Below are 13,696 nucleotides of genomic sequence, written 5' to 3'. Positions count from 1 at the left end.
AACTGTCAGCTCAGACTGTGAAATCATCTGAGGTCTGGAGTTTACTACCAAGCTTATCTGTTGGCAGGTTTCAGTTCCTTTCTGTTTGGCCAGCAGTCACTCAGCTCTTAGAGGCTGCCTGCCATTCCTTGCTACATGGTGTTCTCAGAGGCAGTTTCCAAAGTATAAGACAAGAGAGTGAGATTTGGTACAGAATCTCCTATAGCAGGATTCCCAAACTTGTTTACAGCTAGTTTAAGTCCCTGTGTGGTTACACACTGACCTTCAGAAACAAGTGGCAAATGGTATCCCTGAGGTTAAAAGGCTTTTCAGTAATAATCTCAAACCTCTGTGAATCTTTGCTAATAACATCTTTACAGTATAATAGTTTTCTTATTAGGAAATATAAAATAATCCATATTTACTAATTTTTCAACAATATTAACCATATTCACAACATACTAGCCATTATAAAAAGAATTTTTCATACATTCTCATTTAATATCCCAAATATAAGTTCTACTATTATCTCTATTTTAAAGTTGAGGAAACAGAAAACTTAGTATAAATCTCTATAACTGCAAAAGTCATTGGGAACTTGTTAGAAATGCAGAATTTCTGGCCCGGCTGTTGGCTCAGTGGTTCAACCTATGAACCAAGAGGTCACTGATTCAATTCCCTATCAGGCAGGGTACATGCCAGAGTTGCAGGCTGGATCCCCAGTAGGGGATGTGCTAAAGGTAGCTGATTAATGTTTCTCTGTCATCAATGTTTCTATCTCTCTATCCCTCTCCTTTCTTCTCTAAAACTCAATTAAAAAAATATATTTTATTTAAAAAAAAAGAAAAATATAGACTTTCTGGCTACACTGCAGAACTACTGAATAAAAATCTACATTAGAGCAAGCTCTCCAGATGATTCTTATACACATTAATGTTTGTGTACTTGTTCAAAGAATCTTCCAAGCTGACATAATGTTAGAACCAACATCAAATCCAGATTGTTAAGGTTAATCCTAAATTGCTATGAAAAAGTTTTTATTCCCCATTATGTCTTTCATGGGTACTTAATATTTATAAAACTTCTTCCCATTATATTTTTTTCTTGTAATCCATTTATTTTACATATGTATGCATGTACACACACACACACACACACACACACCACACTAAATAAAGAAAATATTTCTTCATATATGTTTCATGGTACCATCTGCATAAACTTACAAAATTTGTCAGAACCACTCAAATCATATAAAAACTAACCACTATAAATCAATAGCAATATATTTAAATTTTACATTACTATTTAGAAATAAGTCACTAACATTAAGCACTTTGAAACTGAATATGGCTAAACCAGCTATTAAATAATTCAGATATAAGTGAGTTAAAGATTCAGAATGATTTAGGCCATCCCAAGCTGTGAACTCCAATGAAAGTCCATTCTAAATGTAGTATCAACTGCTAAATGCCAGTAAACCAAAGACTCTTCCAATGAAAAGTCTTTTATAACAAAATTTTTACTAAAAGATGGATCAAATTACTCAGGAGACACTATAATAAGGTTTACAGTGTCCTCTGAGGCCCAGGACTGAATACATATGTATTCACCATTTAACCAGTTTTAGTTTTGTCAAGGAAGATCAAAAGTAAAAATTATCACAGAATAACACAAAAGGGTCTTTGGAGGCAAATACCCAGGTGGGACTTGAAATAGTTTTCTTTCACAAACAAGACAGAACTACTCCACCTGTTTTCCTGGCAAACAGCACTTAATATAGTTGACGAACTTTACTCAAATTGTATTCTCTCGAAAGGGAGAACAATGTCTTCCTTACCTCCAATTAAAAAAGATTAAGCCCTGGCCAGTATGACTACATTGGTTGAGTGTGCCCTCTGCTCTGAAAGGTCACCAGTTCAATTCCTAGTCAGGGCACATACCCAGGTTGCAGGCGCAATCCCCAGTATGGGGTGTGCAGGAAGCAGCCAACAATGATTCTTGTCATTGATGTTCCTATCTTTCTCCTGCCTTTCTGAAATTAATAAAAATATTTTTTAAATAATGTTTATATAACTCTAATACTGTAGAAACTCAAAGTCTAAAGCAAGTAATACTATTGTATTTAAGTCATATTTAAAGAGTTCAAAACCTGCACCTATATTAATCTTTGTACCTTTTAAAACACTAAAAAATTCCCTAACCAGTTTGACTCAGGAGCACTGGCCTGCAGACCAAAGGGTCCCAGGTTCTATTCCAGTCAAGGGCACATACCTTGGTTCCATGTTCCTCCCTGGCCCAAGCCTTAGTTCAGGCTCGTGCAGGAGACAAGTAAATCAATGTGTTTCTCTCACATCGATGTTTCTCTCACATCGATGTTTCTCTCTCTCTTCCACTCTCCCTAAATATCAATGGGAAAATATGCTTAGGTAAAGATTAACAAAATAATAATAATGTAAAAGAAAAAAATTAAAACACTAAAAACAGCACTGGCCAAGTGGCTCAGTTGGTTGGAGCATCGTTCCATACACCAAAAGGTTGCAGGTTAGATCCTTGGTTAGAGCACATACCTGGGTTTTCAGTTTTGAAAAAGTTACTCGTGGTAAATAGATTGATATTTCTCTCTCTCCTTCTCTCTCCAAATCAATAAAAATCATCCTATATCCTCAGGTGAGGATTAAAAGCACACACACTAAAAACATGGTAAATCAAACTGCAGTAAAAATACCAAATTTCATAATACTAAAAACTATGATAGCCTCTATGAGACATGGAAAGAAAAAAATACAGAACCAAAGGGGTTTCAGAGTTTATTCTGTAAAAAAGACACAAATAGCAGGTTTTAGAAAAAACCACTGGTCAGTTCCCTATAATTGTATATTCCACACACTGGCCTCTTTCCAGACAGTTTCTGTAATGAAAACATAATGCCCTTTCACCGACAGCAAAACTGCACAGCCTTTTAAGGGTGGATAGATTCTGTGGATGATGAAACAGCAAGGACTTCTGCAAATCTGACCTTATTTTCTCAGCTTCTGTCAGAATTCTAGGAGATGCAGCAGCAGAACCTTTCACAGAGAGGTTTAACTTGTGATCAAAATTAGATTTTGATTTTTTTCTTCAATGAGTTAGGAGCATTGTGGGACATAAAAACAAGACAGAAGGACTAAAAAAGATAATACAAAACTTAAGAAGCAAAATGCAGGGAAACTTTACTTCATTTTTATGGCAAGATGTAAGATCACTCAAAAAAGTGTTACATCAAATCATCTAGTAGTTAGACTTGCAGATAGCAATTTCATAAATGTTGAAATATAATTTTATGTCAATTATACCTCAATAAAACATAATTATTGTTTTAAAAATCATGGATCAGCCTGGCCAGTGTGGCTCGTGGCTGAGTATCAACCTAGGAATCAGGAGGTTCCAGTTCTATCCCAGGTTAAGGCACATGCCCAGGTTGCAGGCTCAATCCCCAGTAGGGGGCGTGCAGGAGGCAGATCAATGATTCTCATCTGTGCTTCTATCTTTCTCTCCCTCTCTCTTCCTCTCTGAAATTAATAATTATATATTTTTAATAAAAAATAAAAATCATGGATAAGAGCAGTTTCTCAATTTTTTTAAGAAATATTTTTTTTAGCCTTAGCTGGTTTAACTCAGTGGATAGTCAGCCTGCAGACTGAAAGGTCCTAGGTTCAAATCCAGATTGTGGATTTCATTCCCATGTGGAAGGTAACAGATGGATGTTTCTCTCTCTCCCTTCCTCTCTCTAAAATCAATTTTATTTTCCATTTTCTATATTTCCTACATAAAAGTCTTACTCCTTCAACAGAAATTTTTTTATCTTCCATCTTAATCCCCAACATTAAATAATTTTAGATAAATGACAAAAATAAAAATCTATGGCCCTAACTGGTTTGGCTCAGCGGACAGTGTTGGCCTGTGGACCGAAGGGTCCCAGGTTCAATTCTGGTCAAGAACATGTGCTCCCTATGGATGAGGACAATGGGGAGTGGGGAAAGGGCAGAGGGTGGGGTGGGAACCTGGTGGAGGAGAGCAATGGTGGGGGGGGGGGGGAGGCGGAACATTTGTAATAAAATGAACAATAAAAACTTATTTAAAAAAAAAAAAAGAAAAAAAGAACACGTGCTCTCAGGATTTGGGCTTGATCCCCAGTAGCAGTCGACCAATGATCCTCTCTCATCATTGATGTTTCTATCTCCCCCTCTCCCTTTCTCTCTGAAATCAATTAAAAAAAGAAAGAAAGCCGAAACCGGTCTGGCTCAGTGGTAGAGTGTCGGTAAATATATATATATAAAATATATATTTTATATATATAAAATATATATATTTAAATCCTCATCTGAGGACATGCTTAGAGAAAGAGAAACATCCATGTAAGAGAGAAACATCAATTGATTGCCTTCTGTACATTCCCTGACCGGGGATGGAACACCCCCTGGTATGTGCCCTGACCAGGAATCAAACCAGGCAACCTTTCGGTGCTTAACCAACTGAGCTACTCTGGCCAGGTAGGAGAAGTTAAGTTTTAATTTCATATCATTACAGTCAAATAAATATTCTAAGAACAGAGTTTCAAAAAAAACATAATAAATTATGAATACAGGCAGGATCTGCTTATTTTATTGTGTTCTTGACAGTTCTTGTAGAACTGTCCTGTTTTAGGCAGCACTATTAAAATAGGGTTGTATTCCTGACTAATAATGAAGCAACAGATAAAATTATTCAATCATTTATATACGTACATGATATGGGTCTGTATGTGGGTATATGAGAGCTACATGGGTTGATGTAAAGTTGCTATGAACAATCTAAAGAAAATAGCCCGGCTGGTGGTTCAGCACCGACCTATGAACCATACCAGGAGGTCACGGTTTGACTTCCAGTCAGGGCACATGCCTGGGTTGTGGGCTCCATCCCCAGTGTGGGGCATGCAGGAGGCAGCCAATCCATCAATCTGTCTCATCATTGATGTCTCTGTCTGTCTCTCCCTCTCTTTTCCTCTGAACTAAATTTTTAAAAATTACAAAAAATAAAAAATAAGATTCATAACTATTATATAATAGTAAAATTATGCCATTTTGCCCAAAGGCTGATTAAATGTATAGATAGGTTCCAATAACTAAGGGCACTAGAGTCTTCCTGCTGATCTTATTTATATTTCTCTTAAAAAAATACACTATTATAAAATGCATTATTCAGGTGAGAGATTAGTAGAATAGTGTTTGGTGCAATTTAAATAGAAACATTTATAGTAAAAGATATTGAGAAGCATTACACTTGACTCTAATGTTCATTTATGCTTATTTTTAAAAAGACATGGTATCATCTAAATATTTGATGATATGAGGAATTTAGCTGTTTTTGCAAAGCAGAGCTTTCAAAATAGTACAGTATAATATTGTTAGTCCTGTTTTATTTTATTTTATTTTTTTACTTTTCTCTTGTCTACCACAACTAGGAAAGCATTAAAAGAGAAAAACAACCTAAGAGGACAGATTTGTTGTGATTATAGGTGGAAGGGACAGAGAGACAGACCTCAGACATGTACACTAGAGATATCTTCGGGTATCTTTTGGGAGTAAAGTAGCCCACGTATGATTAAGTGAAGTTTGGGTATTAGAGTTGAGGAGCACAGAAGTCTGTAGGTACATGGTTTGTAGACTGAAGAAAAAGTGGTTTGTTTGTTTTTTGGATGGCATTTATATAGACTTCACTTACATGTTAATATTCTTTTGAATGTACATAGATTTTTTTTCTTTCTTTATTTATTTTTTTAAAAATATATATATTTTATTGATTTTTTTACAGAGAGGTAGGGGGAGAGATAGAGAGCTAGAAACGTCGATGAGAGAGAAACATCGACCAGCTGCCTCCTGCACACCCTCTACCGGGGATGTGCCTGCAACCAAGGTACATGCCCTTGACCAGAAACGAACCTGGGACCTTTCAGTCCACAGACCAACGCTCTATCCACTGAGCCAAACTGGTTTCGGCCTCAGATGAGATTTTTAAAAAAAATTACTTCTCCTAGTTTTCTTGATCTTATAAATATATGCAAACCCCCCCCTTTTTTTTAGTGATCTTAGGTAGAAAAGAAGGGAGGGTTGAGAGAGAGAGAGAGAGAGAGATGGAGAGAGAGAAACATCTATTTTTTGTTCCACTTATTTATCCATTCATTGGTTGCTTCTTGTATATGCCCTAACCAGGAATGAACCCAAAACCTTGGAATATCAGGAGGATGCTCTAATCCAGTGGTCGGCAAACTCATTACTCAACAGAGCCCTATCAATAGTACAACGATTGAAATTTCTTTTGAGAGCCAAAGTTTTTAAACTTAAACTTCTTCTAATGCTATTTCTTCAAAATAGACTCGCCCAGGCTGTGGTATTTTGTGGAAGAGCCACACTCAAGAGGCCAAAGAGCCACATGTGGTTCGAGAGCCACAGTTTGCCGACCTCAACTCTAACCAATTGAGCTACTCTGCCAGGGCACTATTTCTTAATTTGGGTCAAAGTTACTTCCATTTGTCAAATCACCAATTCTCTGATCTGATTCTAAAGTCTAAAATATTAAAGAACTACTTTTGTTAATTCCTCTTATATTTTCTTCTAAACTTCCTACAAGCAGAAATATTTTGAGCACTAAGGTTTACTTTAATAGATGATAAAACAAACCAAAAAGGGTATGGTATTTTTCTAGATTTTGACTACTAGAAAAAAAGTCTTAGTGTCACTATTCTCTTTCTCAAGTTCACTTTTACTTAGACTGAAGCCTTATACATTTACCAGAATAAAATAAAGACACCAAACCACTAATACACTGATCCCTTCAGGAACTCACTTAGAACTCGATTAATTAAACTAGTCTTGCCTAGTCCTTGTGGATTGGGAGTTGTCCTGTGGTTCGATTTCTGGTCAGAACACATGATCAGGTTGTGGGCTGGATCCCCAGTGGGGGGTGTACAGGAAGCAGATGATCTCTCATTGATGTTTCTCTCTCTCTCTCCCTCTCAAAAATCAATAAAAACATTTTAAGAAACAAAAACTAGTCTTTCCATCTTTAAAATACTATTTTTCACACAGCTGACTAGAGCATGAAATGTTGATTACAAATAATCATATTAGTTCATTATAGGTAAATATAAACAGATGCAGCCAAAACCAGTTTGGCTCAGTGGTAGAGCGTCGGTTTGCAGACTGAAAGGTCCAAGGTTCGATTCCGGTCATGGGCATGTACGTTGGTTGCAGGCACATCCCCGGTAGGATGTTTCTCTCTCATGACGTTTCTAGCTCTCTCTCTCTCTCTCTCTCCCTTTCTCTCTGTAAAAAATCAATAAAATATATTTTTTTAAAAAAAAACAGATGCAAAAAAATTTTTCCTATTTGTCACAATCTCCCAATGATTAGACTATTTCATCCTAAGAGATAATACTTAAAAAAAATACTAAGATTCTAAAGACAAAATTAACAAAATTAATTGACAAAATATATTAACATAATAAAATTAATTAGGGTTAGGGTCTGCCTACCTAACAGTTCAAGTCTACAACTAAAATTTACCATCCTCCTTTTAATAAAAGGAAAGAGGTCTTGGGGTATTCACCAAGTTTAGAAAAAAAGTAGAACAGTCTTCAGTGAAGGAGCAATTTCTGGACCACCAAGGGAATTATTTCTATAGAATTTTTAAAATCTTTTAGAGGGTAACTACCAGCAGTCACAATTATTAAGACAAACTGTATGTACAAACACTCCATAAATAAAATGTGCTTTTATTTACTTTTTCACATTTCCAGCTGAAACAGTTTAAGGCTCATCAACCCCCTCACATTTACCAAAATGTTAACAAATACAGCTGAGGAGTGAACTATGTGATTTTTTAAAAAATGTTCTTCTTTATAGGTTCCCATAATCTTCACAAACTTCCCAGAGTGAACATTTATTACTTTTACACTGTATTCAGAAACATCTCATTCAAAAAGAGAAACCAATCATATAATAAAAGGTTCATTCAGGGCTCTCCATGTTGTGCAAATATTACTGACATGATTCACCATTAAAGATCATGCCTCCACCCCTTCTCGCTTCCCAACGCTCAAAGGCTGGGTGATGTTCCTGTTACTTTTCTGCTGCCTCCTCGCTTCCACACGTATATACACACACTCTTAAATTTTTTTCATCACAGTTCTTCCTAATCCTACAAAGTCCTATTTAAAAAAAAAAAAAAAAAAAAAAAAAAAAGATGGTTTTACCCACTAAGTACAACTTCGCGAAGCCACACCATCACTTTAATTACGGAAAAGTCAAGGCCGGGTAAACTACACGTCCCGCCATGCATTGCTGCCTTGTTCAGAGTAGGTCTCTACGGAAACAGAAAAAAAAAAAAAAAAATTCTACAAGTCCCACCTGTTACTTGGTTTCTAAACACCTCCTGCACTTTTCAGCTCCAACAGCAAACAAACAAAACAGGAGCCTCGTGACCTCGCGTGGGACCGGGGAGCCCAGAGGAGCAGGGAGCCCGAGGTCAGGCGCCTTGTCTGCTCGCCCGGGTCAATTCTGCCAAGCGCCGGGGCTCCCCGCTTGGCTCCGGGGCTGGGTGCACGCACAAGCCGCCTCCGGTCTCCCTCCAATGGGGGATCCTCAGCCGCACGAGGGAGGAGAACCGGGTACCGTGCAAGCACCGCAGACTTCCCCCATGCCGGAGCGGGGGCGACCCACCCAGACGGGGGGGCTGAGAGCGACGTGACCCCGAGAGGCAAGCTTCCAAACACGTTTAAGAGGACTCGTCGAACCGCGGGGAGAAGCACAAACGCCGCGACGACCCTCTTCCCGCCGGGCGCCTCCATTCCCACACGGATCGCACCCCGACCCTAACCGCCGCCCTCCCGGCGCGGCTTCGTGGCCCCCCCTCCGCCGGGTCGCCGGGCCAATGACCTCCCTTCCTCCTGCCTCCGGAGGTCGGCGAGGGAAACAAACCCTCCCGGCCTCCCCCTCCGCTTCCTCCCCCTTACCGTCTTGGCGGCCTCCGCCCAGGTCCTGCCCTTCTTCCTACGGCCCTTTTCCCTCATGTCGGGTCTTGAACTGACTGGGAGGCTCCCGTGTCCGGGCTCCGGCCGCCCTCTCCCTGCCTGCTCTCTGCTCTGCGCGGCTGTTCCCGCGGAGCCGGGAAAGGTGGGAGGAAGGGGAAGTCGGGCCGGAGGAGCACCCAAGCAGAGGAAGCGGCGGAAGGGGGTGGTGTGCCGCGGAGGGGGGCGGGGGGGGGGGTCTAAGGGGCGGCCGGTCTTGCTGCCGTTGCCACTGCTACCGCCGCTGCCATATTGGGTCCTTACTGTACAGGCAGCCGCTACGGTCATGTGACCGCTCCCGCGCGGCCCGTCACTACTGTACGCAGCCGGCAGCGCGGACAAGCGCACGCGCACGCGCGCCTCCACCCAACGCGCGCGCGGCAGCTGGGAGGGCGAGCCGGCGGCGGCCCTCCTCCGGCGCATGCGCGTGAGGACAGGCCGGCGCCAGCCTGCGCGTGGCGTCAGGCTCTCACGCCCGCCCGCCCCTCCCTGCGGAAGCGGAACTTGATCCGTCCCGGAAGGCTCATTGAAAGGGAAGGGCGCCCCGTGCTAGGCGCCGCCTTGGCTGTAGAGACTTGGAATAGACAGCCTCTCCCCTCCAGGGGCGAGCCTCCCAAGCATCACCTTCAGGAAGCCTCGTAGTTGCGTTTTGGTTTTTTGGGTTGTTTTTTTTTTTCATGTGTCCGTGTTTTATCCTTACAGAAGTTATCTTTTTGAAGACTTGGAACAATTCTCCTCCTGAATGCACGAAGCAATTTGGAATTGAGTGATTTTCCAAGCTCACAAGTCTAGGATTGTAGAGAAAACAAGAATCAGATTGCTAGCCCAGAGCCCTTTCCATCTCCCCCGAATGCCTGTCACACTGGGTGAGCTCAGCTCCGGCACAATGTCTGTATATACCATATCGGGCGCCCAGTAAATATTTGATGAATGATTCAGCTGTGTCTGTGGTCAGAAACCATTATTTGTATTGTCCATAACAGCCTCCTAGATCAGAAATGCGGCATCTTCGGTCGAGTTATCCACATCTTTATTCTTTGCAAAGTAAAAAGAATGTGTAATGAGGCCTACTGATCTCCTAAAGCCACCTGCTTCAAGAAGCAGCTTCCAGTTTACTGAAGTTACCGTATTCTAAAACACACCGAGTATTGGGCTGCTTCTTGGGAGGTAAGGCATGTGAGAGCAATCTTTGGAGTCCATGTAAGGTTTCAGAAGTTCAGGGACTCCCTAAAGTCATGGACAATATTTTGTATGTGTTAACTGTTCATTTTTTTGAGAAGAGGATTCAAAACTTTTCCTCAAATTTCCAAAAGGGGTCTGTTACACTAAAGAAAAGTCTTCACACGGCTTTTGAGAGAGCATCTAGATACTCATATTTCTCTTTAAGTAATTTGATCAGCAGCCATTCATAAGAATATATTTTCATAAACTCCTTTAGTAACTCACAGCACTATCCATATCACTAAGGTATATATGTTCCATCTCTCTGTAAAGCCTAGGTCTATAGTCAGTTCAAGAAGCACCTCTCCATCCCCATCTATGGACTGGGGCTTGTCATGCAGCCCTGTTCACTAGGCAGTCTCCCTCATCTTGTTTTCAGATCCCTAGGCCAGTAACGAGGCCAGTAACTCCCACTGTCTTTACAGGCATGCACCATACTCAGATATATCAGTCAATGCCTGACCATGTATATGATAGCGGTCCCCTAAGATTATAGCAGAGCTGAGAGATTATTACCTAGCAACATGGTAGCTTTTGTGATGTAGCACAATGCCTTACTCAGTGTTTGTGGTAATGCTGGTGTAAGCAAACCGACTGAACTGCCAGTCATAAAACATACTAGAGGCCCAGTGCACAAAATTTGTGCTCTCGCGGGGGAGGGGTCCCTTGGATATCCTTAGTGCTGCTGCAGAGGCAAGTGAGGCTCCCATCACTGCTGCAGTGCTCGCCATGAGCCCTGCTTCTGGCCCAGCCGCGCTCCTCCTGTAGGAGCATACTGACCACCAGGGAGCAGCTCCTGCATTGAACCTCTGCCCCTGGTGGTCAGTGCATGTCATAGCGACAGGTCATTCCACTGCTCAGTTGGTTTGCATATTAGCATTTTGTTATACATTAGGTCCTTGGGTTACGTCGGAGATCCATTCCTATGGCGTAACGTAACATTGGCATAACTTGACGTAACATAAGCACCTATGTCACTCACATGGAGCACATACAGAACAGTAATGAAGTGAAACAGTAAAAAAAAAATTTAAAAGAAAGATAACAATTCCTGGCCTTTACTTGTGGTAAACAAATAATAAAAAACATAAAGCACATATGTACATACGTTGAAATGAGGGGACTTTATAAATATATATATAAATAAATGGGAGATGGCGACCTAAGCACAAAACGACATGCGTTGAGTTCAACATAACCCAAAGACTCTCTATATAGGATAACACAGCCCAGCAAGTATGGCTCAGTGGTTGAGCATTGATCTATGAACCAGAGGTCAAAGTTTGATTCCTGGTCAGGACATATGCCCAGGCTGCAAGCTCAGTCCCCAGTAGGAAGCATGCAAGAGGCAGCTGATCAATGATTCTCTCTCATCATTTCAACAAATAAAAATTTAACTTAAAAAATAGATGCTTGCCAGCACCGGTTTGACTCAGTGGAAAGAGCTTCGGTCTGCGGACTGAAAGGTCCCAGGTTCGATTCCTGTCAAGGGCATGTACCTTAGTTGCAGGCACATCCCTGGTGGGGGTGTGTGCAAGAGGCAGCTGATCGATGTTTCTCTCTCATTGATGTTTCCAGCTATCTATCCCTCTCCCTTCCTCTCTGTAAACAATCAATAAAAAATATATTTTAAAAAAATAGATGCTTGATAGTATTGCAGAATTCTTGAATTTCTTAAAACTTGTTTTGTGGACTAACATACGATGATATGTCCTGGAGAAGGCTCCATGTGTGCTTGAGAAGGATGTGTGTTCTAATGCTGTTGGATGAAATGTTCTGCAAATGTCTGTTAAGTCCATCTGGTCTAACGTGTTATTTAAGTCCAATGTTTCTTTTTAAAAAATATATATTTTATTGATTTTTTACAGAGAGGAAGGGAGAGAGATAGAGAGCTAGAAACATCGATGAGAGAGATAGAGAGCTAGAAACATCGATGAAAGAGAAACATCGACCAGCTGCCTCCTGCACACCCCCTACTGGGGATGTGCCCGCAACCCAGGTACATGCCCTTGACCGGAATCGTACCTGGGACCTTTCAGTCTGCAGACTGACGCTCTACCACTGAGCCAAACCGGTCTCAGCTAGCATATGTTTTTTTAATTCATTCAGCCACTCTATATCTTTAGATTGGAGAGAGAAAAAAAAAGTTTGAGGTACTTCTGTCCATATGATAAAAAAAAATACTCAAGTACTCTTTATATTCCTGTGTTATGTTTTAGCTTGGGCCTAGACTAGGTAAATAATGCATGTGGTAATAAGAATTCATTGCCATTAACTTAATTAAATTAAACAAATGAGTTTAATTAAATAAATTAGTTTTTAGCTTTCAGCCATGAACCAAACAAATACTGAGGACCAGAAAGGAATGCAAGACTACAAAGCAATGAGGACAGCGACTACATCTGTCATGTTCATTATTATATGTGCCATGCCCTTGAAAGAGAAAGTGCTCAGTACATTTTTATTAAATGAATAAATAGATAAATGAATGAATGAACAAGACACAGTTCCTACTCCAAAATAGCACTTTATTTATTTTTTTTTTTTTAGAAAGGGGAGAGACATTGATTTGTTGTTCCACTTATTCATGCATTCATTGGTTGCTTCTTGGATGTGCCCTAACCAGGTATGGAATCCACAAACTTAGTGTATCAGGATGACACTCGAACTAACTGAGCTAACTGGCCGGGGCCCCAATAGCTCATATTAAGGTAAGAAAGACCTATATACAAGTTAAATACGTTGTAACCATAAATCTGTATGCAAGATCCCAAAGTGACCTAGAGGAAAGACAATATAAACCCCATGGGGATTAGGGCTGGAGAGAGTGTCCAGCAGGGCTCCAAGGAGGAGCCTTCTAGATCACGGTTTGTAATGACAGCCAGAGAAGAGTGGTGGGGCAGGGAGAATAAGTGGCATTAGGAGTAGGGAGGCCAGTTAGGAGGGCTTGGCTGCACTGCAGGGAGTATTATGTTCTCAGATTCTATATCAGGGTTCCCAACCTGGAGTCCAGGGGCATGTGCTTGGACATTAGCTTAGTCAAAATTATGTTTTTATTTTCACTAATTTTAAACTGATTTGTCACCTATGACTTTGTCACTAACAGAAATCACAGATATTTTTATATTGTATTACAGTTATCACAATTTCAACATTTTTAAAAAATATATTCCATCGATTTTTTACAGAGAGGAAGGGAGAGGGATAGCGAGTTAGAAACATCGATCAGCTGGCTCCTGCCCACCCCCCACTGGGGATGTGTCTACAACCAAGGTACATGCTCTTGACTGGAATTGAACCTGGGACACTTCAGTCTACAGGTCGATGCTCTAGCCACAGAGCCAAACTGGTCAGGGCATAATTTCAATATTTTAGACCTGCCACTAGATCGTGTCATGTAATGCACTGAAA

The 13,696-nt window shown here is 40.7% G+C and overlaps 1 protein-coding gene across 3 annotated transcripts in view; it reads right to left on the bottom strand.

Annotated features, from left to right (window-relative positions):
- The window catches only part of ASXL2 (ASXL transcriptional regulator 2), an 80,055-nt gene extending 70,693 nt beyond the window's left edge, over window positions 1-9,362 (bottom strand). The window contains exons 1-2 of one of the 3 annotated variants that reach the window (XM_084901408.1): window positions 9,011-9,124; window positions 8,256-8,361 (exon numbers count right to left, since the gene is read on the bottom strand). Coding sequence is in view for 2 of the 3 variants with exons in the window: in XM_084901406.1 (XP_084757532.1) it covers window positions 9,011-9,352 (342 nt within the window). In the remaining variant the exon portion in view is untranslated. Of the gene's footprint in view, window positions 1-8,255; window positions 8,362-9,010 lie in introns of all 3 variants that reach the window. The other 2 variants (XM_084901406.1, XM_084901407.1) reach the window with 2 other exon arrangements.
- Between the last annotated feature and the right edge of the window lie 4,334 nt (window positions 9,363-13,696).

The sequence above is a fragment of the Pipistrellus hanaki genome (genome assembly GCF_964339955.1).
Source record: "Pipistrellus hanaki genome assembly, chromosome: 12".
NCBI classification, from domain to species: Eukaryota; Metazoa; Chordata; class Mammalia; order Chiroptera; family Vespertilionidae; genus Pipistrellus; species Pipistrellus hanaki.
This window is presented reverse-complemented; position numbering and strand designations above follow the sequence as displayed.